Source organism: Acanthamoeba castellanii (assembly GCF_000313135.1).
Source record: "Acanthamoeba castellanii str. Neff unplaced genomic scaffold scf7180000084641, whole genome shotgun sequence".
Taxonomy (NCBI): domain Eukaryota; phylum Discosea; order Longamoebia; family Acanthamoebidae; genus Acanthamoeba; species Acanthamoeba castellanii.
Window position 1 is genome coordinate 540,660 of NW_004457343.1, and position 25,041 is coordinate 565,700.

Sequence of the window (25,041 nt, forward strand, 5' to 3'; positions counted from 1 at the left end):
ATTATGTCGCGATTATCGATTGATCAAGCGGTCGAGTATGAGGCTCTTCGCGAAGACATCGCCACCGAGAAGCAAACGGTATGGGCTCATCCTGGCTCCCCACATGCACACCCTAACCGTCCGTGTTCTGCCGGCAGCTGAGGAACTACGAGATCCGAGAAGAGCGAAACAAGCAGGCACTCGGGTACCTGGCCAAGCCAGACGCAGAGTCGAAGGTCTGGTACTGTGCTGGTGACTTCTTCATCCACCTGCCCAAGCAGAAGGCCGAGGGACTTGTGCAGCGAGGTACGTGTCATCCTATGAAGACGCAGCGATCCGCCGCCATAACCGTCTTTGCAACACCAGACCGTGACAACGCAGCGTGCGAGGCCGAGGCAACACACGAACGGATCAAGAGCAAGACCGTGGAGCTACAGCAGCTAGCCAAGTAGCCCTCCCGCTCTATGAAGCTCACGCATGTACAGAACAACAGTCTTGTTCGCCAGCAGTTTGCAGCGTGCGAGGCCGAGGCAACACACGAACGGATCAAGAGCAAGACCGTGGAGCTACAGCAGCTAGCCAAGTAGCCCTCCCGCTCTATGAAGCTCACGCATGTACAGAACAACAGTCTTGTTCGCCAGCAGTTTGGCCAACCTCTTGGCGAACTCGAGGCAAAAGCAACGGAAAACAAAGCAGGTGCTAAAACAACAGCGTACGAAGGAAGAAGGCCACAACTAATACCGAAGATGCGACGCTACTTGGCTGGAGGCGCCCCTCTTGTGGGCGCCAGTGGCCGTCTTCTTGCGCGCTCGAGTGCAGCTCGCCCGCTGAGTAAGCAGGCCGCAGCAGCCCGCCTCTACCCACGCCGCAACTTTACGGCTGCTGCCACCACCAGGTACACGGGTGGCGGCCCTCACCTCTCCACCGCTCCCACTACACCTGCTGCGGTTCCTCCTCAGCGCAAAGAGAACCGACTGGCGGCAGAGAAGTCGCCCTACCTACTACAGCACAAGCACAACCCAGTCGACTGGTACTGCACCACCTCACCTTGTTTCTAGAGAGGGGGGGCTGCTTGCTTACACCCCTGTGGGTCTGCAGGTATGCCTGGGGCGAGGAGGCGTTTGCCAAGGCGAAACGGGAGAACAAGCCCATCTTCCTGTCCATCGGCTACTCGACCTGCCAGTGACGTGCCCACACGCTTGTTTGTCATGTGCCGTGTAGGGTAGAGCCGTTCAACTCAAACCCTCGCTCGCACCCTTTAACAGTTGGTGCCATGTCATGGAGCGAGAGAGCTTCGAGAGCGAGAAGATCTCGCGGCTGCTCAACGACAACTTCGTCTCTATCAAAGTTGACCGGGAGGAGCGCCCTGATGTCGACCGATTGTACATGGTACAGTGAAGCTTCATTCAGCTGGTAATGTCCACGCGCGTTACTCACCCACTCCAGACCTATGTCACAGCAACGACCGGACATGGCGGATGGCCACTCAGTGTCTTCCTCACGCCCGATCTCAAACCGCTAGGTGTGTGCCGCACGTCCATTACCCGCACTCTACTCAGCTAATAACCCACCACCACCACCACCACCACCACCACCACCACCACCACCACCACCACCACCTTGTATAGTGGGTGGAACCTACTTTCCCCCTACCTCCAAGTACGGCCGTCCGGGCTTCGACACGCTTATTCACAACGTGGACAAGGTGCGGCGCTTTTATGGTGGAGAGAGCAGATGTTGTATTTGCTCTCGCGTTCATTCTTTGTCGCATTTACAAAGGTGTGGAGAGAGAAGCAAGACCAGCTCAAGGCCGAGGCAGACAATACGGCACACGCTCTTCAGGAGTACATGACTGTTGCCGGCAAGGAGGTGGAGGGAATCGACGATGACTCCATTGAGATGTACCTTTCTTCAAGCTCCTGCTTCTGGAAGTGCGTCACGCGCTCACTTCCAGCGGCGTTCTTTTCATACACAGAGCCTACGACGCGGCGCTCAAAAGTTTGGCAGAGTCCTACGACGAAGAGCACGGCGGCTTCACCAGGGCGCCCAAGTTCCCACGGCTCGCCACCTTGAACTTCCTGTTTCGCGTGTACGGTCACCGGAAGGAGGGGCTCGAGTTGAACGAGAAGGCCACCAAAGCGATGGACATGGCCCTTGTCACACTCACCAAGATGGCCCGGGGAGGCATCTACGACCACATCGGTAGTTCCTTCGTCTTCTCCTTCGCTTCTCTCTTTGCCTCACGTGCATTGGTGACAACGCGTCATCACCGTCAGATGGAGGCTTCCACAGATACAGTGTCACTGCAGATTGGCTGGTCCCGCAGTGCGTGGCTCCTTCTCGTCTCATCGCTCTGGCTTGTGTGTCTTCCTGCGCCCCTGCTGATGGCTGACCGTTATCGCATCGTTTTTCTCTCGCGCAGTTTCGAAAAGATGTTGTACGATCAATCGCAGTTGACCATGGCCTACTTGAGCGCCTACCAGATAACCGACGAGCCCGTGTTTGCCGACGTGGCCGAGGACGTGCTCGAATACGTGACCACCAAGATCACTTCGCCAGAGGGTACGAAACAACCATCTCGGTTATCCCCGACAGTGTTGGTTCACACACACATACACACACACACACACGACACACCTTGACGGCGCAGGAGCGTTCTACAGCGCCGAAGACGCCGACAGTTTGGTATCGCCCGACAGCGACGAGAAGGTGGAAGGCGCGTTCTACGTGTGGGAGTACGACGAGGTTATCAAAGCCCTCGGGGAGCAGGATGGTAAGATCTTCGCTCACCGCTACGGGTACGTGCGCCCTCGTCCGCGCCTCACGGTTTGTTTCCTCTGCTGAAGCGCTGTTGTGCATATTTCATTTCGTTCGACCCATATAGAGTATTGCCGGAGGGGAACGTACCAGCGCCGGCAGACATTCAAGGCGAGCTCAAGCACAAGAAGTGAGTTGCACTTGCTCAGCTTCTCCTTGACCGGACGCTCACTCTCGTTTGTGTGTGTTCTGTGTGTGTGTGTGTGTGTGTGTGTGTGTCGACAGCGTGCTGGCCGAGAAGCTCACCGCAGAGGAGACGGCATTGGAGTTTGGTTTTAAGGTCGATTACGTCGACAAGCTGACCATGGAAAGCAAGGCAAAGCTCAAGCACGAACGAGACAAACGACCTCGACCTCACCTCGATGACAAAATCATCACATCATGGAACGGTTTGTCCGCGTATCATATCCATCTCTTCTTCCTTGTGCCTTATTTATTTCTTCTTCTTCTTCTGCAGGACTCATGATCTCGGCCTATGCCAGAGCATCGGAGGTGCTGGGCGACAAGCGCTACGCGGAGTCGGCCAGCAAATGTGCGCAGTTCATCAGGGACCAGCTCTACGACGATCAGGAGGCCATACTGTACCGGACTTGGAGAGATGGGCGCGGCAACGTCCGCGGCTTCTCCGAAGACTACTCCTTCATGGTCCAAGCTCTACTGGGTAACACCAACGACATGACACGACACGACACACACACGACACGACACGACACGACACCTGCTGACAGTAATTGCCAGATCTATACGAGGCATCGGCGGAGGTGCGATGGTTGCGGTGGGCGGTCAGACTACAACACCGGCAGGATGACCTCTTCTACGACACCGCAACAGGTGCGTGTGCTTCCTTCCCGTCGCCCCCATCACCTGTGCCAGATCTGACCACAGTGTCGGTTGGACCCCAGGTGGTTATTTCAATACTGTCAAAGACGACCCTTCGTTGCTGGCGCGCGTGCGCGATGACCAAGACGGCGCTGAGCCCTCGAGCAACTGTACCCCCCCTTCACCTGCGCATGCGGGTCTTTTCATGTATCTCCCTCACACGCCTGACATTGGTGTGGTGTGCTCCTGCGCAGCCATCTCAGCCATGAACCTGGTGCGCCTGTGGCACATGACGGGAAGCGATGACTGGTACAAGAAGGCCGAGGCCACCTTCTCCTCGTGCAAGGGACCCATCATCAGTACGCATCACCCCGCCCACCATCCACCATCATCACCAGCGCCACTTCGGCTCACCGTGTGCCCCGCCAAAGATGCACCGTTGATGGTGCCGCAGATGTTGTGTTCGCTCGACTTTAGCCGAGCCACAGCAAAGCAGATCGTCATCGCCGGCGACCCGAACGTACTTCGCCGCTCTCTGACGTGTTCTACATTCTTTTTTACCGGTACCCTCTGCCTGCGCTGACTGAGAGCTGGGCGTTGCAGGCGGAGGACACGGCGGCCTTGCTCAAGGAGGTGCGGTCCCAGTTCATCCCCAATCGGGTACTGCTCTATGCCGACGGGCGCGAGGGACAAGACTTCCTCTCCTCCTACCGCGCTCTGATTAAGGGTACACTCGCCATCCATCAATCGCCTTGGACCGATCTCTTACATGACACACGACACGACACACACAACGCTGCAGACATGAAGCCCATCGACGGAGCAGCCACGGCCTACGTGTGCGAGAACTTCACCTGCAAGCTGCCCACCAACAAGCCCGAGAAATTGAGGGACGCCCTCGCGTCTTGATGCGTCGTAGTGAGGAGAAGAGAACTGGTGACCATTTGCGAGATCCTCTACAAAACAAAACACAACGAAACACAACACAAACACAACGAACATAATATCACCCCCCCACCACCACCAACGATCAACTAAACGCAGTCCGCCCGTCCTTGACATCAGACGCGCAGGCCTGCCTTGGAGCCGCGCCTGTCCGTGGCCGTAGAGCTCTTCCGTTCCGCCCTCCTCCTCGAGAGATCCTCATCGTCGTCGTCGGTGCGAGGCGAGGCGGCGTCGGAAGGGGTGGGATTGTTGGCGCTGGTGCTGCGCCTGAGGGGCCGACGCCGAGGGCTGCTGGTGACGGTCGTCTTGGTGAGGGCGCTGCCGGCGGGAGTACCGCTGCTCTTATTCTCCAACTTCGCGGCCCCGACGAAGCGCTTGATCGTCGCCTCGTCGAAGCTGTTGCTGCGCGTTCGCTTGCGCACCAAGGTCTCCGTTGCCCTGACCTCCGAGCTGCGCGAGCCGTTCTCACCATCGCCGCCACCGCCGCCGCCGCCGCCGCCGCCGCTACCGTCTCGAGCCTCACCAGACCTGCAGGGTCCGGCCGGGCGGCCGCTGCCCCTCACGATCTGCGAGCGGCTCGAGGCGGTCGGCCTCTTCTCTCGCTCCTTGCTGCCGTGATGGGTCTTGCCGGTGAGTGAGTGGTAGGCGGACTTGCTCGACGGCGTGGTCTTGGCGGGCCGCGAGGCGCGTGAGGCGTCGGACCGGATGCTGCTGGTGCTGAGCCGCCGCGACGCCGATGACGACGACTCCTCCGCTCGGCGCTGACGGCTCCGGTCGCCGTCGTGGTCGGCCTCGAGCCACGCCGCGCTCGGGTGCGGTGGCCGAGTGGTGGGCGGCCTCGCCGGGCTGCTGGGCTTGTTATCACGTTCGCGGTCGCTGCCCCTTATGAGTGGCGGCAGCTGCTTGTCGCGTCGGCTGCGCTTCCTCTGCGACGGCTCGCGCTGCTGCTGCTGCTCCTCCTCGTCCCTCCGCCGCACGGTGGACTGACGCCTCTCTCTCCTGCCGTCCCTCCCCTCCCCACCAGCACTGCTTCCGCGCCTCGCCGAGCTACTACCGCCGCCGTCTTCGTTCTCTTCGTCGACTTCGTTGTTGTTGCTGCTGCTGTCTTCTTTGCCGACGTCAGGATCGGATGGTGCCGCGGCGCCGGTGGGCACTGCCGCTAGGCGTGGAGAGCGCGGGGAGAGCAGCTTCGTCTGCGAGCTCAGCAGCACCCGGGGCTCGACCACCTCCTCGGCCGGGAGCTCGGCAGAGGTGGTAATCCCTCCCAATACCACGACCGGCAGCGGCGGCCGGGAGGTGGTGGTGGGGGAGGCGGGCGAGGAGGTCTCTTCGTCGCCGCGGCCCAGCGAGTGGTCGAGCTCGGGCGTCTCGCCGGGCTCCTGGCCTAGCGACACCTTCATCAGGTTGGTCATCCCGATGTGTGTCAGGCGCATGTGATGCCCGCGGTTCATCTTTCGCCGCATCTGCGCGTCGGTGTGTCGTGTGTGTCGTGTGTGTTCGTGTGTGTTCGTGTGTGTTCGTGTTAGAGGAATTGGCTGCAAGTGAGCTGAAGAGACCTGAAGACGAGATGTTGAGGCGTACGTCGGGCTTGACCCGGCCGTCGGCGCTGAGCACGAGGATCATGGGCCACAGCGTGGCGGTCCACTTGCGTCGCTCGGCGGCGTCCTTGAAGAGGAAGAAGCGGTCGGCGCCCCCCTTGGCCTTGATCAGGAGCGTGTTGTCGAAGCCCTGCATCTCCGTCACCACCGCCCCGCCAAGCGGAATGCTGAACTTGTAGCGGTAGGTGCCGTTGCCCAGCGACTTGGCGAACCTGATCACAGTGTGATGAGATACGCATAAAGTGTCACCGCACACACTCCTCCACACACACACACACACACACACACACACACACACACACACACACACACACACACACACACACACACACACAGGAAAAGAGAGTGGTGATGGGCGTACAAGAGCATGTCCGACAAGACAAAGACGCGGATCGGCCTCACCTTCAAGCTCCCGGCCTGCTGTGACGTGGGCACGGTCTTCACCTCAGCCGACAGCGAGGGGCTGGGCCGCCGGACAAATGACATGAGCCTGGTTCGATCGAACACACGACCACACACCACCACACACGACCCATGTTTGTGTTAGTTGAGCTCCGACGATGGCCACATGAGCCGCCGGTGGGGAACCAACCCCTTGGTGCTGTTGTCGGCGAGCTTCATCGTGTTGCCCGGGTCTGCGTGCACACCGAGGAGCAGCGTCCTCCTCGACGAACCGCCGCGCCCGATCGTCCGCCAGATTCTTGTCGTAGCCTTGGCGTTCAACGCGCACCACGGTCAACCACCGCGGCCCAGCGCGTCAGGCTCAGGACCCACCGAGGCTCCACCGGCGCGAGGCGCGTGAACAAGGCGGAGGAGGGTACCGGTGACTTTGTTCTGCAGCTCTTGCATCTTCCTCTTGGAGTGTTCGACTTCGGTGCGCCTGTTGAGCAGCGAGAGAATCGTCTGGATCCTTTCGGCCGCCGTCATGATGTTGGTGTAGTCCACATGCTCGCCTGCCACAGGAGAAATCACACCGGCCGTGAGCACCACACACACAACACACAACACACAACACACAACACACACGGGAGTGGCGTGTACCGGGTGTGTAGGAGAGCAGCTGCTTGAGCAGCATGCTGTATTGGGGTATGCGCTGGCACGGCCGGTACAGGTAGACCTTGAGGTCCAGCATGGGATTGTACGACGAATTCTTTTGCAATTCCTGTCGTCGCGCAACATTGTGTCGTTGTGTGTGTGTGTGTGTGTGTGTGTGTGTGTGTGTGTGTGTGTGTGTGTGTTAGCTCACTTGTGAGTGGCTCTACATTCTAGAGAAAGAGGACTGAAACGCGATTGGTGGTGGTGAGAAGTACATCGACATATTGGCTGAACTCCTCGTTCTCGCTGAGGCGCAGCAGCTGCTCGTTGGTTTCCTCGTATTTGCGGTAATAGACTGAGTACAGCGGCAACACCGTTTGAAACCTGTGATGGCCTCCTGGTCAGACACGCGACACGACACACGACACACGACACACGACACACGACACACGCGCACTTGAGGATGATGTCGCCATAGCAGGTGAATTTGTCGGTGCTGGCAAAACGCTGCTCGAGCGCTTGCAAGAACTGCTGGGAGATGATGGCCAGCATCTCCATGTTGTTGAACAGACTCTCCACGTCCTCGCAGGAGAACGTGCTCGCCTCGAATTCCGCCTTATCGCGCAGCGACAACATATAGTGCTTCACGAGGGCGAACATGAGTGAGTGGTCTGCGCGTGTCGCGTGTCGTGCCATGAAGGAGGTATGGGTTACCTCGATGGCATGTTGGAGCATTTCGGTGTAGTTTCGCTCGGATTGGATGAACTCGCGGATGGTGGCGAAGCGTCGCCTCTGCGTCTTGGCGTGGGGGGACACCGAGTAGGCGCGCACTAGAGCGAAGAGTTGACCATCAGACGAGAGAGCAAGAGGCGTGTGTGTGTGCGCGCGCGCGTAAACGGGGACGTACCGAGGGTGATGAGTCGGGTGCCCCGCCGTCGGGCCAGCCAGCTGCGCACGATGCTCTGACAAGCCCGCACGGCCTGGTCGTCGTAGGTCTGCGCACCACACGGTATCTTGAGCCAAGAGCGCAGGAGAAGGTAATGAACGACTTTGCCTTCTTGGAAACGTACCACCGGCTTGGCTTCCTCTTGGGGCAGCGCGGGCGGCGCCAGATGTAGTGACTTGAACTGCGCGCGGGGATGATGAGCTTAAGAAAGAAGAAAGAGAGAAGAGAAAAGAGAGAAGAACGAAGGCGGACTGGGTCTGTCTGGTGCGTACCGGTGCGACCATGGACTGGCGCCTGAACAGGGTGAAGGCTCGCTTGACGGTGGAGGTCTCCTGCATCCAGAACGCCTTTTCGTGCCGCCAGGCCTGGGCCTGCTCCTCCATCAGCCGCTTCTGCGTCTCTACCTCGCGCGCCGACGCCTGGGCTCGCTCCTCCATCAGCTCCTCCAGTGCTTCCTTCTCGCGCTGCCAGGCCTGGGCCTGCTCCTCGATCAGCTTGTCCAGTGCTTGCTTCTCGCTTTGCCAGGCCTGGGCCTGCTCCTCCCGCAGCTGCTCCTGCGCTTCCTTTTCGCGCTGCAGGGCCTGGGCCTGCTCCTCGATCAGCTTTTCAAGTGCCTCCTTCTCGCGCTGCCGGGCCTGGGCCTGCTCGTCCATCAGCTGCTTCTGTGTCTTCTCGGTCTGGGCTGCCTCCTTGAGTAGGTCGTACATCCTGCTCTTGAGCGTGCTACCCACCTCCTCAGCCTCTTCTTCGGCCTCCTCCAGCCGCGCATTCTTGCGCGCGATCTTGGCGCGCAGCTTGTCGATCACCGCCAGGGCCTCCCGCAGCCTCCGAGGCGCATCGTCGCCTTCTGCCTGTGCCGCAGCACTTCGCTCAGCGGCCACTGGGGCGACCTCTCCCTTCTCCTCGCCCACATCGGGACCGACGGCCTTCTCTTCTGGTCGTAGAGCCTCGACGCCATCCACCTCGTTCTTCTTCTCTGCGCTCTCGCCCTCCATCCCACCATCGCCTTCAGCTTGCTCTTGCTTCCCGGCTTCGCTATCGGCTTCCACCTTACCCTCGCCCTGTTGCGGTTCTTCTTTCCCAGATCGCATCTCGCTCTGGCCGTCACCTTTCGCTTCACCTGCCTCGTCGGTGATGGTGGTGCGGCTGCTGGTCTCGGGCACAGGCACGGGGAGGCTGGGCGAAGAAGCTGCAGCGGCGGCGGGCACGCCCTCGCTCTCGAGCTTGACATCCGCCACGACGGGCACGCTGCGGGGAGAGCGCGGCGACTTGAAGAGGGGAGGGAGCAGCTGCGGCTCCTGCTGCTGGTTTTCGCGCAGCTTGAACTCGAAGGTCTCGTAGTGGGGCACGCGAATCCGCCGGGAGAGCCGCGAGCCGGGCTTGAGCAGGGCGGACGGGTGGTCGCGCGCGGCGGACTTGACGTCGAGTTTGTGGGCGGCTAGGGAGCTGAAGCAGTTGCGACAGATGGCTGGTTTCCACTCGTGCGGCTCAAACAGCCAGCACGCCACGGAGCACACAGAGGCGCGCGGCCTGGTTTTAATGACTGCCTCCTCCTCGGGAGGCGCGACGACGACTGAGGGCGTGGACGAGGGAGGAGAGCGTGGAGGAGGGTCATCCACAATACTTGATGTAGGGTGCTCCATAATGCCCAGCCCTTCAAGAGATGGATGTGTGTTGATTATCGAATCGATGTGGAGGAAGAAGAAGAGATGGCGAATCGAATCGAGGAGAGGGCGTCTTTGGGAGGTGCCCTTTTAGGAGGATAGCTTCTGATGTTGGTCTCGAGTTCTAGTTCGAAAGGAAAGGTGTGTGTGGTGTGTGTGTTGTGTTTGTGCGCTATCCGCAACGGCCATGGCACAGTTGTGAAGTGAACTGTTGTGGCGCTCCTTATTTGGAATTTAGTCATGTCCCGAAATAAGTAACTGGATTTATGGGGGATCACGCACCAGCTGAGCTCGAGATTGGGGGGGAGGAGGGCGCTCTCTCTTCATCATACGAGACCCAGGTTGATGATGCCAAAGGAGGTGGAGGGCCACTCCTTCCGCCTGGCCTTGAGCACGTTAATCCTGGCCCACGCGATCCATCCTTCCCACCCCACACGCTACGCCATGCACAATGCACAACGCGCACACGGGCGTGTTAGGCTATCGTCAGTGAACCGAACCACGCAGGCAACAGGCTTAACCAAGGCGGCACCTTGTCCCACGCCGTTCCCCACTCAAACAGCAGGCGCAGTGCTTCCTGTTGTCGTCGTCTTGCCAGCAAAGAGCACGAGTGAGCGCACGCGAGAGCAATAGGAGTTATGGGATGATGATGATTATGATGAGACGGTCTGCGAACCTGTGCCTGGCTCTCGGCCTCTTCGTAGCGGCCCGAGACATTGTAGATCTGGGCTAGGAGGACACGAGGCTCGGCAACAAAGGGGTTGAGTGCGATGGCCTTGCGCAAGTCTTCCGCTGCCTCCTCGTGTTGCTCCTGCTCCGTCTTGTGCATGACCACGCGCCAATACAAGTCCCTGCAGGAGTTGGGTGCCAAAGCAACATCAATAGGAATTGGTCAACTACACGGTCAAATAGTGACCGACCACTGCTTGAGCCAAGGCACAGTTCAACAGATTCAATCGATACCGCGCTTCGCGTTCGCTGTCGGGCTCCAACACTGTGGAGCAGTTGTTGAAGATGGGCGGTAGCGGTTCGTCATCGGGCTCCTGCTCGTGGATCCTTCGGCTGAGGACCGCCATTTGCGACAGGCGGCTCATCCACAGCCCTGGTGTTCAACCCAACGGTGCCGCCGAGCATTAGATAGGAGCACGGTAGATGTGCCGCATGGGCAAATGGGAGGCATCATAGCGGTACCTGGCTTGCCGGTGGAGGGCCACAAGGTGGCGGGGTTATCGCCAGACATGGTGAGGCCGCCTTCGTTGGCAAAGAGAAGGTCCTGCCATCCGTACCATTGATCCTGTCGTGAGAGAGGGAGCACGTGTAAGCGGCCCTGTATTGAGTAAACGCGTCTCTGGCGTTGCAAGATCGAGAGCGCATGACAGGTGGCGCACACAAAAGTCGGCAATGGTGAGAAGTAGAGAGATCTTCATGAGCTTCGGCGAGACTCGTATCTTCTCGTCCTTGTTGCGTATGTGCCTCACCTCTACGCCCTCCTGCACGATGGGACGCAGCTATTAGACACGGCGTGAAGAACTGTAGAACAAAGCTGGAGATGAGGTGAGGAGCGGAGACCTTGGGTATGGGCTTGTCCGGGTGGAGGGGCAGGATGTGGTCGAAGATCAGCTCCTGGCGAGGGATCGTACAGAAGAAGTGGATCTGCATGCACTCGCGTTGGTGATGTGAGAGGCGAAGGTGGCCAGCGGGAAGTGTGGGCGAGAGCGTACCAGTTCTTCGGCCTCATTGCCCACGGCCGAACGCACGGTCTCTCTTCCCGTATCGGGTTTGAAGATCGCAAGGTTGACGTAGCTGTTCGAATAGGCACTGTGGTAGAGCCCACAACGGCAAACCTGCGTCGAAGAAGAAGTGAGTACAAAAAGCCAGCCAAGGCCTGCACTTGGTGTCGTACGGCTTGGCTCTGCTTCCACAGGTAGAGGATGCGCCACACGCCAAACAAGTGCTGCTTGAACGTGCCGTGCTTGTGCCAGCACTCGCTTGCGCCGTGCTTACCCAGTTGCTCCAGCAGCGCTGCATTGAGGCCGCAGATGTAAAAAGAACGAAAGGCGTAAATCAATTTGCGACACAAATGGTCGACGTACCCGGTAGCTTGGGGTCACAGTGATGCAACTCCTCGCGCAAGAGGGCGCGAGCGTGTTCAGGAACCAGCTCCTGTGTCACAAACACAGGCCCCTCCACCTCAAGTCCTTCCATCTCTGTTCCTTTTTGTTGTTGTGTTGCGCCGGCTGACGTCAGCGTGGTTTCCTCGTGTGTTGACAGGACTTTTCGTTCTGTTTGGGTAGAGTGTGGTGCCACGACAGCAGACCCACCGAACGATTGGATCACCAAGGAGTCTGTCGCATCACGTAAAGGAATCTTACCAAGTGAGGATCGATCTAGACGCATTCTGTTCCTGATATATCCTTCAAGATGGGATCGGTAGAAATCGTTCTCGGGCAGAGGACGATGTGGAGGATCCTCTTCCTGATCTTCATCACATTCTTCTTTTTGTTCATGCTGATGTTCTTTTACAAGTCTGATGTCAGGTACCAGTCGCCCCACCTCTATCTCATTTTTGTTTTTTTCATGGATTTTCGCGAAGACTTGGGCTGATGAATTTGGCAGTGGGTTAGAGCCGGTAGGGGACCGCCACGTTCCTCCCATGCAGCAACACGGACGTGGTACGTCCCAAGTTCTGATCAAAGATCAACACGACATGGATCTCAATTGGCGTGAATCTACAGGCGAGGGCTCGTCGCAACAGATCAACTGCGAATCTCTGAAGAGCTTCAAGGAATGCTCACAACACAGCGACCAATGCACAGTCATTGAGGGTGAGGTGTGCGCGGCTCCAGGCACAACTGACAAGGAGACCCTCTTTGGCTACTGTGTCAGTAACGTTGTCGCCGCCACGTATGCCAGTACGTCCTCCTCTTTCTTCATCTCGATAATCAGCCCACCGTATCGCCTCCTCATCCTGTTCCCCACGTGCAGCTGTTAAGATGAAGATGGAGCCGAAGATCCCCACGTGGATGTCTTCGCATCCCGACTACTCTGCTGTCTGCGCCCGTCCTGCGAACTCGCTTGGCCCCCTCGCGCGCTTCAAGAGCCTTATCCCTCCCGGTTGGGTCCAGGTACACCTCCTCCTCTCCACTTGCGCTCGCGCTGTTCCTCACAATTCGTGCCTTCGATGATGCTTACATCCGGACCCACAGGAGAAGTGTGTTGGCTGCTGCGTGCCTCCTGAGCCGGTGCCGCAGAAGGAGGACGACTCCCTGGCCCTCATCGTCTCGGTCTACAAGTATGTGAAGTGTTTTAATTCAACAGCAAGCATGCACCCTTGCTCGCTGCGTACCTTCTCATGGCGATTCGGTTTTCGCATGCAGTGAGCACTTGAGTTTGGAGAGCTCCATGAAGTCGTGGAAGGCCAATGGTCTTCTCGAGTACGTGCAGGAGGCCTACCTCTACATCGACGGTGCGCTTTCCCTCGCTCTCTTTCTCGCACCTGCAAGGCGGTGTCTTTTATAAGTTGAAGTTGAAGTTGAACCACTCCGCTTCCTATCAACATCCGCGTTTGGGCTTAGCTCTTAACCGGTGTCGTTCGTTGAATCGCGCAGGTGGAGACCCAGAGATTCGAGAGAAGATCGAGTCGGTGGGCAAGTCCTTTGGTTTCACCGTGATGAACGAGGAGACCAACCTTGGCCTGGGCAAGGCGCTGGGTACTTACTTCTCTTTGCTACTCTCGCGTCTCAGCTTTCAGCTCTGGCGCTTCCCCTTTGACTTACCCAGCACTTGATGGTTCACAGCCAACTTGATGAGGGCTGTGAAGAGCCGCTTCGTTCTCTTCCTGGAGAAGGACTGGCAGCTCGTTGAGCCGCGCCAGACGGTGATTGAGCAGGTAACCGACCCACCACCGCCAAGCTGTCGCTCGCCCGCTCGCTCATTTTCTGCTTTCAACAGCTTGACTTGGCCAAGCGTATGCTATTCGATAAGCACAATGGGTCGCGTGCCGACGTGGTCAAGTTCCGTTCGAGGTTGAACCACGGTCACCCCAACATTCACCCGTCCAAGACCGATCCTCCGCAGTGGGACGATGACGCTGGCGTCAACATGGTGCGCGTGATTCTTCTTGCAATGTCACCATCGATTCTCGTCTCTAACTCCCATTTTACGTTTCGTCATCGCAGTGGCTGACCCAGCCGGGATGGGAGCCTCATCTGTTCTGTAACGGCTATCACTACAAGAAGGACGACTTCCTCCTCTCCAACTATCCTCACAGGTACTCTTTCTTCATGTGAAGCGGCGCTGTGTGTTGTTGGAAAGTTGCTGACCAGGCGGATCGTGTGGCGCCCCAGGATGTGGAAGTGTGGGTGCGACTACAGTTATTGGTGCTTCGATGCTGGCCAGTGTGGATGGACCAACAACCCCATCATGTACAACCGACAGTGGTGGACCGACACTTTCGTACGTGACCTGCAACGCACAACACACAAGACATGTTGTTATTGTTGTTGGAGGCAATCATTGACCTGCTCTGATGGTAATCGTCGTTTATGGTGTGCAGTACGAGATCTCGCAGAAGGACTGGAACAGGATTTTTGAAGCGGGCACCTACTACTCGACCGAGTGGCTGCTGCCCCACTGGGTCGTGGCTGAGGGCGATGGCCTCTTCAGGCACGAGGAAGTGGGCGAGGGCGACACCAGAGAGTTTTACTGAGCGCCGATTAACATCTCCACCTCTGAGAACAGGGAATCCCACTTCCTCCTTTCCTCTTTCCTCCTCTTCTTCTTCACAATCTTCATCTTCAATTGCTGTCTTCCCCCATTTGTGTCATCTTCTTCTTCATTGGGCTACTTGGTGGAGAACTGCGCAACAATTGGCTGCCAACCACCACTTTCTCTACCGCAGTTCACACAGCTGGCCACCATAGTTAGTCCCAGGTACGGTCTCGCAGGAACCAAAGGGCAACGGAAGTTTGTGATGGTGGGTTTTTACCGGGATTAGCGAAAGCCAGCGAGGCCAGGCGTGATATGCAGCGCATTTTCGCGGAGGCCAGTCCGAAACTTCGCGGACTCCGTGGCCAGGCCTTATCATTGTGCCGGCCAGGTGCACTCTCATAACCACATCCCGCCGCGCAAGCATTCAGCCCCGCCTTACCATTGCCCTGCACCAACTCCTCCCAATCCGCCTTACCTTCTGCTCAAGCCCAAACCACACACCAAGATGAACGCCAGCACCGAATCGGGCTTCTTTCGGGAAACCTTCATCATGAAGTACAGCCCCAAGGTCTCTCGCCGCGCATCAACATCTTCCCTGGCCTGCGACGTCATGGACGTCGAGGCCTCCTCCCACAACCTCCACGTCCCTTCTTCCTCGAGTCCCTCGTTCCTGCCCTGCACGCCGCTCTCTCGGCTCTCGCAGAACGAGTTCCTCACGGGCGTCTTCCACTTCAAGCTACGTAGCCCGTCCCGTACGTGAAGAGATCCCTAGCAAGGACGACCACTCCACGCCCGTGCCCGAAGCGCTCGAGTCGGCGTAGAGCCGCGATCCTCAGCTACCACCACCCCTGCCAAACTCCAGCTCGAGTTTGGTTGCTTGGGTGTCGACCTTCCTCAATCGTGTTGATTGGAGGAGACACGCACATTAGGCGAAACTTCGCGAAAGTTGAGATAATACGACCAATCAATACAAACTTTCCAACTCGTAACTCTGAACAACTGGCTGGTTCTTCTTTGTACAAACGAGACACTCTCCGGCCGTGGTAATGATATCAACAGTGGCTGCCGGTGGCCACAGCAACTGTGGACAGGGGGTTCCTGCGCGATCTCCTCGTCTTCCAAAGGACCCGTGGGCTTGCTGGTGGTGTCGCCTCGGCCATCGTCGGCCTCCGCTGTCGGTCGTTCGCCCACCACCACCTCCCCGTCCTTGCTGCTCGTGAGCGCCTTCGTCTCCCGCAGCCACGGCAGCAGCTCTCGCAGCATCCTGGCCGACCAACACAACACATTGAGTACTCTCCCAGTTGAAGGCCAGCATCATCATGATGGGAAGTGGGGAAGGGGGGTACGAACCGAACGTAGCCGAAGCGGTTGGGGTCGACCCGCTGGACGGCCTGGAGGAAGCGCAGGCCGGAGAGGATGACCTCCTGGGTCTGGTCGCGCAGGCGCGTGGAGTTGGCTTCGCAGTCGTTGCGTTGGAAGGCCGCCGTGGGAATGGGCGGGCCAAAGTGGTAGTACAGACGCTGGTACTTGCGTGGGCCTGGAGGCTTCATCGCCGGCACCGTGAGATCGCGCTTTTTGGACTGCATGCCACCACAGGAGGTCAGCTCACTAACAATCACGTGATGATGGCCATCTCCTTGTGAGAATGCCGGTGGGGATGAGGCACCGCCGGGATGTCGCAGAGCACGCCGATCATGTCCTCCATGCCGAGCACTGTCACCGGCACGATGATGGCTTCCGTCTGTATCGCCATTCGGGCAAAGCCCTTGTGGTCTGGTGGCCGAGGGAGAATATCAGCGTTGCGAAACGGGCTAAGGAAGTCGGGGCGAAGGCAGTACCGGCCCAGAACAGCGCATACTTGGGGTCGCTCTTCTTCTTAAAGGCCTCCCTGGCGCCTCCCGGGTAGATCAACACCGGATGGCTGCAGGAATGATGTGAGATCTCCGAGAGAAAGCAACCACAACACCAACAAGTGGAGTGGGAGGAGCCTCCGGAGAGTGCATATAGGAACTCGACTTACTTGTCTTCGAGGAGGGCTCTGCAGATCTCCCGGGTGCCGTCGACGACGCCCATCTTCATGAGGATGCGCTTCCAGCCGGGAATGTGGAAGTGAAAGTGGTCCCCCATGGTGCGCACGAACAGTCCTCGCTCCTGCAGCAGCCCGAACAGCAGCACCGGCAAGTCCAGCGCCTGTGCACTCCACGACAAAAAATAGGCATAAGGCGAGCAACGCACACGAAGTTGATGGGTTGATGGTGATGTGTGCGGGTACCATCATGGTGTGGTTGCCCACGAACATGAGCTTGGCACCGGGGTTGGAGGGCACGTTCTCAAGGCCGTAGAACACCGGGTCGAAGGCCTTCGTCAGCGGACTGCACCACCGGCCCATCCACTTGACCGATGGCGGCTTCTGCTCCAACTGCCCCCCCCCACGTTAACAAGCATCAACAAAGGCGCCCTACATGCCCAGCTAGGGGGGGGGTACAATGGCCCTGAGAGCCCGCTCCTTCCGGCGTTGGGCTTTAGCGTCAAGCTCGAGCGTGTGAGTGTGTGTGGAGCTGGCGGCGGCCGGCGTGCTGCTGTCCATCGGGCGAGAAAGGGCTGAGCTGCAGAGGAGTGGAGGTCTTCAAAGGGTCAGTGGTTGGTTGTGTAGTATTGAATTTGTGATATGGCGGCGTACGTCCAATCGGTACCGGTGCGTCTCTCCTCCTTCTTCTGCAGCTGGCCTGCTCCTCGCGGGTCTGTGGCACGAGCGCGTTTGCGTTGGGTTGCGTGCCAAAGAGAAGAGCCCCTCGCTGTGAGTCCGAAAACCTGCCGAATCGGCGCTGCGGGCAGCGCCATTCCGCAGGACTCACGCCGGCTCATCAGTGCGCCTCTCCATCTCCTTCGTTCCTGCCGCTCAACCGATTTTGTAAATGGAAAATCAATAATTCTCTCATTTTCTTTTTTCTTTTTCTTTTGGCTACACTGCACCATTCATCAGCTGGAAGATCCTGGGCAGGATGTCGTACCGTGATCGCGAATACGATGAGCGAGATTACCGCCGTGACGATCGCGATGAACGCGATTATCGGAGACGTTCACCATCGCCAGTCTCGCGGGGAGGTGACGCTTATCACCATCATCATCGCAGCGCCCCGCCCCCGCCTCCCTCGCATCGCGGCGGCATGCCGCCCATGATGCACCACATGGCCGATAGCGGCAAGAGATTGAACGAGGTGTGCCGAGATTACAGAATGACGGGCCGCTGCTCGCGTGGATCGCGCTGCATCTACATTCATGCCATGGAAGAACCTCTGGAGAAGCGCGAGCTCTGCCGCGATTTCTCTCGCGGCTACTGCGCGCGCGGTGATCTCTGCCCCTACTCGCATCGGATGGTGGACGACGCCCCACGAGACGTGTGCCGCGACTTCATGCGAGGGCTCTGCACGCGTGGCTCTCGATGCCCCTACATGCACATCGGCCTCATGCCAGCGCCGCCGCCATTTCTCTTCCCACCACCCATCGTGCCTCCTCCCCAGCCCCTACCATCCCAATCCAACAAGGTTACCTCTAGCTCCCTCCTCATCTTCTCCATCTCCTTGCTTCTTCTTCTCTCCGCTCCGGCAACGCCAGCCACAGCCATTGCTTCCGCTCATCGCTCCTCCGCTCACTGCTGCACCATAGCGCACTCCTCCCTCTCATCTCATTTCGCGATGCATCCATCTCGGCCAAATTCTCAAAGCCCTCCGCAGCCTGAACGCTCCAAAATCATCCACCTCAGCAGCTGTAACTGCTTCTAACATCAAATCACACCTCCATCTCATCCCCTCAGCCGGCGCGCGCTGGACCTGAAGTGTGTAGGGACCACCTCTTCCGCAAGAAGTACGGCCCTCCCCTCTTCGCCCTGGTCTCATCTCTCCGTTGATGTCTTCATCTTCTTACCCTCGTCATGGCGTCTTGTTGAATGATAGCTGCACACGAGGGAAACAGTGTCCCTACCTTCACGTCGTCCTCACGGACAAGGACAGCGAATTGGCCGCTGGCGGCAAGAGAAAGAGGGAGGACGGTGAAGACGACGATGACGATGACAAGGACGACTACGTGGACGTCGACGAGCTCGACAAGATCAACAGGCACCTGCGAAGCGACAACAAGGTGATCCGCGAGGAGAACAAGATGCTGCGCGAGGAGAACCTCCGGTTCCGCGAGGACAACATCCGGCTGCGCAAGCTCATCGAGGAGAACAAGAAGGACCACAGACAACACTCGCCCGAGCTCAACGCCGCCTCTCCGCTGTGATGACTTCTCGCGCCCGCACCCTCCGTGTTGTGCCTCCTTCTCCTCTCCTCCTTGAACGAGTGCGACACTCTCAGTTATGGAGGCGAGCAGTGTACGTCTCTACTTCATGAAGAAGAAAGCGCGTGTCTTCCGCGATATACAAACAATGGCTCGTCGTCTACTCTTACTCTTCCTTCTGCACGTCGGCGCGAGTGGCGTTGGTGTTGGCGCCGACGCTCGGCTGCAGGCTCTTACCAGGGTGGATCTCGAAGGTGTCGTAGTGATCGTCGTCGCTGTGCGGAGCCGACGTTGTCTGCCCGACGCCGCCGGACTCGTGCAGTTCGGGGCTCCCGCGCTGCGAGTTGGAGAGCTTCGTCATCTTCGGCACTGGACCGTCGGGCAGGCTGAGGCCTCTACGTTGCGGCGCCTTTCTCTTCTTCCCTGGTGCTGCGCGCTCTGGTTGATCACAAACCAGAAGCCGGAAGCTTGATGAGTTTCGCTGTGCAGCTCGAGACCTGCGTGTGTGTGAAGAGGTACCCATCAAGAGCTGGCTCTGCTTCGCGGGGACAGGGGTCAGGCCTCCGTTGCTGCTTTGCTGTTGACGGAAACTCGCAAGGCGGTCTTGCAACCTTCTGGACGAGTTCAGCGTCTGCCTCTGCAGGAACGGCGGCGGTTCGCGGCCGAGGATCGAGTCTGGCGTAGAAGCTGTAGGCGGTGTGGGCAGGCGAGCTCCACCTCCACCTAGCATCGCCAATCCAGAAGGCAGGGCATGCTGGCGTGCGGAGAGCGACATCGGCTGGTCGATGGATTCGGCCGTACGCTGGCCCGGACGTTCGCTATAGCGAAACTGCGCGATACCTTCTTTCGTTATGGTAAGGGGAGGCGGTGTAGGCTCGGGCTTCAGGATGAGCGAAGCGTGAGGAGCTTCTTGCGACGGATGAAGGTTAGCAGCGCACTCGGAGATGCAGCACTAGCATGTATGTGGGTTACCTGGCTTGGGGCCTACAAGCAACCCGTCCTGGTTTCCGATGAGCTGCGGAGAGTGGCGGAACGAGTGTCCAGCCAGCGATGGATAGCCCATGGGAGTAGCATCAGGCTTTGTGGTGGCCTGACCATGCGCTTCTTTCGCATGACCACTGCATGAACAAAATGAGGAAGCGAGCATTCCGAGAAACGCGCAAGGTAGCGTACTTCAGGGCGAGCCCAGGCGGCGGACTCAAGCCAAAGGGCGGCCGTATGCCATACTCGTCGGACTGATAACCTGGAGGCGATGGGTACTGCCTCACTTGGCCAGGCATCGCCAAGTCCCACGCGTCGACAGCGTTCGTCCTGAAGCTGAATATCCAATGTAGCACGATGAGTCGACAGAGCACAGCAACTACGCGGAGCAGACGACTCGGTACCTATCAGTGGAACCCTGCGTAGGGGAGTGTTGCCAGAGAACCGCTGACTCCTGTTTTTGGCGGTGTATCTGGCGAACGAGACCTCGCACAAGGGCCGCCTCCTGGCCGCGCTGGAATCGCATCACCTTGATCGCCCTGCGTTGCAAAAAGAAGGTCATTGCGCCGTTCTCGCGAGAAGAGAGCTCTGAGAACCAACCTTTCCAGCGCGACGACTGAGTCCTCGAACCCTTGAGCCGAAATGGGGGTGTGAGCACAGTGCTACGCAAAGCGACTTCCAGTGGAAGCGTACAGGGTTGTATTCGCGGAGGTGGGCTGTCCTTCTGCATCGAGCACGTCGCGGTAGATGATGAGCAGAGCTCTGCAAGCCTAATAAGACGTGCGGATGTACGTACTCGGAACGTAGTAGACTGGCAAGATTTGCCGCACGAGGGGCATAGCGAGTCGCTCGAGTAGGAAGAAGGCGCAGTGAAGCAGGTGTGACAGAATACGTGCCCGCAGTTGGTGAAGACCACGTCCAGCCACGCCGGCCACGAGTCGCTACTCGCTACGTTGTAGCACGAATTGCAGTGTAGCCACACGCTCTCTTCCATTCGTCTTGTCGAGGTCTTTAGCACTGCACTCTCTCTCTCTCTCTCTCTGGTCCTCGTTCAAGTAGAAGAAGTGCTTGTACTACGTACTGTGCTCCTAGCTGCAGCCGTGCCTCCTCCTTTCGTGTCGAGCGTTGAAAAAGAACAGAGCAAGCCGGCGCCTTCGGCGGCCGCTACATTTTTGCCTGCACAGCCAGGAATGGGAGTGGAATGCGCACGAACGGAGGCGAAGGAATGAAGAACGCGCGCGTTGTGGTAGTGGTATAGCTCTCTTTCGTTGCTTCCGCTCATGAAGCGGGTCATAGTTCCATGCGCATGTGCAGGGCGCCGAGCGTGTCGGGTATGTGCTGTTCGAATATGGGGGAGGTGATGGTGCAATACTCTGCACGTCTCGCAGGGTTAGAGCAAGGCTGCTACTGCTAAGCCTGGAGCTTGGTGGTACCTTTAAAGCCCACCTTCTCGTAGGCCTTTACCGAGGCCTCGTTGTCGGCATACGGTGTGATCTGAGCTCGCTTGAAGCCTCTTGCCCGCCCTTGATCCAGCACTGCCAGCATCAACTGGTGGCACACGCCTCGCTTCCGAAAGGTCGGGGTCACGGCAACGTATTCAACGATCCAGTGCTCGTGCTCACCTGCAACGTCCATGTGACGCTTAGAGCCAGAGACGAAAGGGCTATGGGAGGAGCTGTAGTACCGTTGAGCGCGGGCCAGAGCACGAGCAGTTCGTTCCACACGCGCTCCGTCTTGGCCATCTGCTCTACACTCCACTTCCTCTCCTTAAGTGCGGTCGTGACTGCTCGCCAGAGCCCCTCTCCAGTCTTCTCTTCAGCGCTGTAGCCGCACGCGGCTGGAATCACAAAGGTGAGCTGCTACTTGCGGAAGTAGCGCGTGGGTGGTACCTCCTGCGTGAATGCCATCGATTTCAGCGATGAGGAAGCAGTCCCAGCGGGTGAACGAGGGCTCGGGAGTGAGGACGAGGTCCTTGAGGATGGCGAGCAGCTCCCCCTCACCGCAATCATCAAAGAGCACATCATAAAATCCCCGGGGCAAGGACGATCGTGAAGCTTCTAGCAGAATCCACGCCAGAAATGTGGCGTCATCTTCCGTGGCGCGGCGCACACTCACTTTGCTGCTGTTCGCTTGCATCTACGTGAGGGGAACTTCTGCGTTTTTCTTTTTTTTCTTTTGTTATTTAGACGAGAAAGCTGTTCAAGGCCTTATGTACAAGCTCGCGGTGTTGCGCGACATCGGTCGGCAAGAGACTGGAGTGGAAGAGAAGGAGTGGAAGATGGTGCGAAGGGACCTCACTTGCCAGCCTTGAGCGTCTTGGGGGTCCAGCCGGCTTGCCGCAACTCTATGACGTCCTGAACGAGGAAGCGGATGCGGGCGGGCAGGGCCTTGTTGGTCATGATGCCACGCAGGGCGCGGAAGTACTCATCCATGCGCTTGTGGCTATCCGACGACAGCACGTCGAGGTCGCGGCCGACGATGATGAACAGCTTGCACAGACACTCCACATCTTCGTCAATCGTCTCAGCCTTATTGTCCGCAATCGCATCTGCAAGAACAATGACGAACAACAATGACGGTTAGCGCGTGTCGTGTGGTGTCATGTAGTAGAGTGGAGTGGAGTGCTTACGGGTGACGGATCCGAGCAGGGTAGAGAGACAGATGTGAGCGATCTTGTGCGTGATCACTTTCTTGCGGTAGAGCTCACCGATGAAGATCACGTTGCCGATCATCACCCTCTTTGTGGGATGTGTCTCGCCCTCCTCCTTCTTCTCGAACATTGCCTGGCACCTATTTAAAAGAGCACGCCTGAATGTCTATAAAACCTAAGTTTAGTAGGAGCCATGATAGTCCTTGGCACATTGAATGCAAGCGTACCATATCTCGCTCTGACCCAGGCTCCTTGAACTTGGGGGCCTTGTTGACCCAGTCCGAGCACATCTGTGCGTAGAGGGAGCTGAACGTGGGCTCGAGGGTGGCCTTGTCGAAGATGATATCAACGATGCCCTTCAGGACGTCCAACGAAGGTATCTCCAGCGCGAACAGCTGCCCGCACAACTGGTGGAAGTTGTCCACCGACAGCTTGTTCAGGATCCTGCGCGGAGCCATGTTCTATAAGCACCACATACCCCGCTAAACAGCCACACAGGCAGTGCGCTCGTACCCCTTGACCTGGGAGAGGAGCTCCTGGTCCTTGCTGAGTCCGCCCTGACGCCTCCGCGGGGTCCACGCCTTGGCGCCATCTGACAGAACCGCCGGCGCAGCTTCGACTCGCTCTCTCCTCCAGCCGCCGGACTCCTCCATCTCCTCGGGGTTGAACTCGCCTTCCTCCTCTTCAACCGGACCCTCGGCTCGCTTCCACATGCGAGGGGTTGAGGGCGCCGACGAGGTCGCGGCCTTCTGTGCGAAGCGCGGGGGAGTTGGTGCGGCCTGGAATTGCTTCCAGCGCGGCACGGTGGGCGAGCCTGGCGTCTTGGGACGACCCGCGGGCGGAGGGCTGTAGCCCGGTGGGTAGGGTGAGCCTGCGCGCCCGCTCGTGGCAGTCCCCGCAGCGCGCCTGCCGCGGTGCAGTCTGAGCGTGGCGATGTCGCGCGCGGACTCGCCTCTTCGGATCGAGGGTCGCTCGTCCCGGCCTGGACGGTCCCTGGTTGTCGTCATGGGCGTCTCTGACGAGATCAGGCACCCCAGGCCCGACTTGGGCAGGCCCGGCGGCGGCTCGGTGTAGCGCTGTACACCGTCATTCAGAAGATAGAAAGGGTCTGAGGCAAAGGCGGCAGATAGCAACAGGCAAAAGTAGCATAAGCGAGTACCTCTTTGAATTGGAGGAGAAACGATGGTGAGTAGACCCTGCGCTTTCCGTCGCCATCGCCATCAGCACACTCGTCGCTGGTAGTGTGGTGAAGGTTGGTGCCCGGGTCGTGGGAGATGGAGGTGTCGATATGCCGCTCTTGGGCTTTGTTAGTGCCTTCCGCTTCGGCCAACAGGCGGGCGAACGAGGCCGTGGCTCGGGCCGCGTGCTCGCTTAAGGGAAGCGCGGGAGCAGACATGCGTGGAAAATCTGTTGTCTCTTTCTTCTGCGCACCATGAAGAGGAAAGCTGCTTAGCTACAAAGAAACGAGGGGGAGGGGGAGGAGAGGTACCTCAAGTGCTGATGAAAACGTTGAGAGAGGGTTGAATAAGGAGTTTGTTGTACGCCGTGACGGAGCGTGGATAAACCGAAGAAGGTGAAGGGGCATGAAGCTGGAAGGGGGGGATCATGTCAACCTGGGTGGTGCGGCATGCCGCTCTGCGATTCCATGTATATCCCAGACGGAAAGGCGAGGAAAGCCACGCGAAAAGAACGAAGCGTCGTCTGGCCGCCCCAAATTTTTATGTGGCTGACTCGGTTCTTCTGCTTGATGCCCGCGAAGAGCACGAACGAGGGCTGTACAGTCGATGATCATACATTGTTATCACGCATGAAACTGGCGATCTTTTCCACCTCCACGGTGCTGCGCCCTGGATAGGTTGGCGCATCGTAGAAGCCGACTACCACACCTGTGGGTGGTGGACAGTGAGCCATTGGCCACAAAGAACTGAACTCCAAATTTGGAGTAAGCATACCCTGCTTCGTCTTGGCAGCAGAGAAGCCTGACGATCCCTGCAGGAAGGTCGTACAGAGGCGGTGAGCACAAAGGAAGCTCGTCCATATTACGATGGCGCGTACCCTCTTGGCGTAGATGCTCTCGCTGGTGGAGCGCAGCAGGATGTATGACAAGCCCATTAGTTTGAGACCATTTGATTGAGCTTCGTAGGGGTTATCGAACGTCTTGCTCACGGCCACCAGTTCACTGCTTGCGACCTGAAAGAGCCCGTTAGCTTCATGCCGGCGAAAGGGAGGGGGTGAGGAAGATGTCGTACGTTGCTCAGGCCAGGAGAAGCCGCCCACACAGTACCATCATGCCCAAAGATGATGGCTTGCGTGACCTGCCCGGTCGCCGTCAATGCCTCGATGTAGCTGGCCCAACCTGACATGTCTCGCTTTGGTTGCTGGTCTTCTTTCGGTTTTAAAAAGGAAAGCAAGAAAGGCGAAAAGAAAAGCAAGGCCGTGAAGCGAACACACGGAAGCGAAGTCGAGAGAAGAAGGGTTTGAGAGAAGGGGCCCGACCGAGGATTTTCGGTTCGGATTGGCGTAGGAGAAGGTCATCCTAAATCGCTAAAATGTCGCTGCCTCGAACGCGTAATGCGCTCGCGGAGAAGATAGCCCTCTGGGAAGAACGCAATCAGCGCA

General features: G+C 58.3%; 9 protein-coding genes across 9 annotated transcripts in view; 4 read left to right on the top strand and 5 right to left on the bottom strand.

Moving 5' to 3' along the window:
• ACA1_367000 (Hypothetical protein) overlaps nucleotides 1-4,524 on the top strand; it is a gene marked incomplete at both ends in the record, with an annotated part of 5,557 nt that extends 1,033 nt beyond the window's left edge. Inside the window, 22 exon segments of the mRNA XM_004336042.1 lie at nucleotides 29-78; nucleotides 138-285; nucleotides 346-427; nucleotides 875-1,009; nucleotides 1,078-1,137; nucleotides 1,281-1,368; nucleotides 1,426-1,501; nucleotides 1,608-1,684; nucleotides 1,759-1,880; nucleotides 1,955-2,184; nucleotides 2,289-2,304; nucleotides 2,402-2,541; nucleotides 2,630-2,777; nucleotides 2,864-2,926; nucleotides 3,022-3,185; nucleotides 3,254-3,377; nucleotides 3,395-3,408; nucleotides 3,699-3,785; nucleotides 3,870-3,974; nucleotides 4,014-4,135; nucleotides 4,219-4,342; nucleotides 4,418-4,524. Coding sequence (XP_004336090.1) covers nucleotides 29-78; nucleotides 138-285; nucleotides 346-427; nucleotides 875-1,009; nucleotides 1,078-1,137; nucleotides 1,281-1,368; nucleotides 1,426-1,501; nucleotides 1,608-1,684; nucleotides 1,759-1,880; nucleotides 1,955-2,184; nucleotides 2,289-2,304; nucleotides 2,402-2,541; nucleotides 2,630-2,777; nucleotides 2,864-2,926; nucleotides 3,022-3,185; nucleotides 3,254-3,377; nucleotides 3,395-3,408; nucleotides 3,699-3,785; nucleotides 3,870-3,974; nucleotides 4,014-4,135; nucleotides 4,219-4,342; nucleotides 4,418-4,524 — 2,282 coding nt within the window.
• Nucleotides 4,525-4,676: 152 nt separating this feature from the next.
• On the bottom strand, nucleotides 4,677-9,782 carry ACA1_367110 (RhoGEF domain containing protein; the record flags this gene model as incomplete). The annotated part of the gene is given in 13 exon segments (XM_004336043.1): nucleotides 4,677-6,023; nucleotides 6,142-6,370; nucleotides 6,520-6,621; nucleotides 6,751-6,793; nucleotides 6,804-6,869; nucleotides 6,980-7,111; nucleotides 7,200-7,320; nucleotides 7,469-7,577; nucleotides 7,651-7,835; nucleotides 7,908-8,023; nucleotides 8,101-8,188; nucleotides 8,264-8,320; nucleotides 8,412-9,782. 13 exon segments carry the CDS (start codon nucleotides 9,780-9,782, stop codon nucleotides 4,677-4,679), a joined length of 3,966 nt encoding a protein of 1,321 aa, XP_004336091.1.
• Nucleotides 9,783-10,129: 347 nt separating this feature from the next.
• ACA1_367120 (tetratricopeptide repeat domain containing protein) lies at nucleotides 10,130-12,008 on the bottom strand (the record flags this gene model as incomplete). The annotated part of the gene is made up of 10 exons (XM_004336044.1): nucleotides 10,130-10,224; nucleotides 10,299-10,380; nucleotides 10,480-10,654; nucleotides 10,767-10,905; nucleotides 10,995-11,097; nucleotides 11,192-11,293; nucleotides 11,373-11,456; nucleotides 11,525-11,647; nucleotides 11,707-11,825; nucleotides 11,897-12,008. The coding sequence occupies 10 exons, from the start codon at nucleotides 12,006-12,008 to the stop codon at nucleotides 10,130-10,132; spliced, it is 1,134 nt and encodes a 377-aa protein (XP_004336092.1).
• Nucleotides 12,009-12,224: 216 nt separating this feature from the next.
• ACA1_367130 (uncharacterized protein) lies at nucleotides 12,225-14,511 on the top strand (the record flags this gene model as incomplete). The annotated part of the gene is made up of 12 exons (XM_004336045.1): nucleotides 12,225-12,340; nucleotides 12,420-12,475; nucleotides 12,539-12,715; nucleotides 12,789-12,928; nucleotides 13,010-13,095; nucleotides 13,181-13,269; nucleotides 13,412-13,513; nucleotides 13,601-13,692; nucleotides 13,755-13,907; nucleotides 13,982-14,073; nucleotides 14,150-14,258; nucleotides 14,359-14,511. The coding sequence occupies 12 exons, from the start codon at nucleotides 12,225-12,227 to the stop codon at nucleotides 14,509-14,511; spliced, it is 1,365 nt and encodes a 454-aa protein (XP_004336093.1).
• A 507-nt stretch (nucleotides 14,512-15,018) lies between these two features.
• On the top strand, nucleotides 15,019-15,334 carry ACA1_367140 (uncharacterized protein; the record flags this gene model as incomplete). Its single annotated transcript, XM_004336046.1, is given in 2 exon segments — nucleotides 15,019-15,265; nucleotides 15,276-15,334. 2 exon segments carry the CDS (start codon nucleotides 15,019-15,021, stop codon nucleotides 15,332-15,334), a joined length of 306 nt encoding a protein of 101 aa, XP_004336094.1.
• A 231-nt stretch (nucleotides 15,335-15,565) lies between these two features.
• On the bottom strand, nucleotides 15,566-17,100 carry ACA1_367150 (acyltransferase domain containing protein; the record flags this gene model as incomplete). The annotated part of the gene is made up of 8 exons (XM_004336047.1): nucleotides 15,566-15,594; nucleotides 15,641-15,777; nucleotides 15,864-16,093; nucleotides 16,180-16,286; nucleotides 16,352-16,434; nucleotides 16,534-16,703; nucleotides 16,786-16,932; nucleotides 16,999-17,100. 8 exons carry the CDS (start codon nucleotides 17,098-17,100, stop codon nucleotides 15,566-15,568), a joined length of 1,005 nt encoding a protein of 334 aa, XP_004336095.1.
• A 580-nt stretch (nucleotides 17,101-17,680) lies between these two features.
• ACA1_367160 (zinc finger domain containing protein) lies at nucleotides 17,681-18,794 on the top strand (the record flags this gene model as incomplete). The annotated part of the gene is made up of 2 exons (XM_004336048.1): nucleotides 17,681-18,019; nucleotides 18,486-18,794. 2 exons carry the CDS (start codon nucleotides 17,681-17,683, stop codon nucleotides 18,792-18,794), a joined length of 648 nt encoding a protein of 215 aa, XP_004336096.1.
• A 163-nt stretch (nucleotides 18,795-18,957) lies between these two features.
• On the bottom strand, nucleotides 18,958-19,152 carry ACA1_367170 (uncharacterized protein; the record flags this gene model as incomplete). The annotated part of the gene is made up of 1 exon (XM_004336049.1): nucleotides 18,958-19,152. One exon carries the CDS (start codon nucleotides 19,150-19,152, stop codon nucleotides 18,958-18,960), a length of 195 nt encoding a protein of 64 aa, XP_004336097.1.
• A 1,910-nt stretch (nucleotides 19,153-21,062) lies between these two features.
• On the bottom strand, nucleotides 21,063-24,785 carry ACA1_367180 (MIF4G domain containing protein; the record flags this gene model as incomplete). The annotated part of the gene is made up of 14 exons (XM_004336050.1): nucleotides 21,063-21,145; nucleotides 21,206-21,394; nucleotides 21,457-21,609; nucleotides 21,662-21,894; nucleotides 22,116-22,320; nucleotides 22,402-22,555; nucleotides 22,650-22,866; nucleotides 22,936-23,498; nucleotides 23,582-23,845; nucleotides 24,154-24,195; nucleotides 24,217-24,308; nucleotides 24,375-24,411; nucleotides 24,478-24,612; nucleotides 24,672-24,785. The coding sequence occupies 14 exons, from the start codon at nucleotides 24,783-24,785 to the stop codon at nucleotides 21,063-21,065; spliced, it is 2,481 nt and encodes an 826-aa protein (XP_004336098.1).
• Between the last annotated feature and the right edge of the window lie 256 nt (nucleotides 24,786-25,041).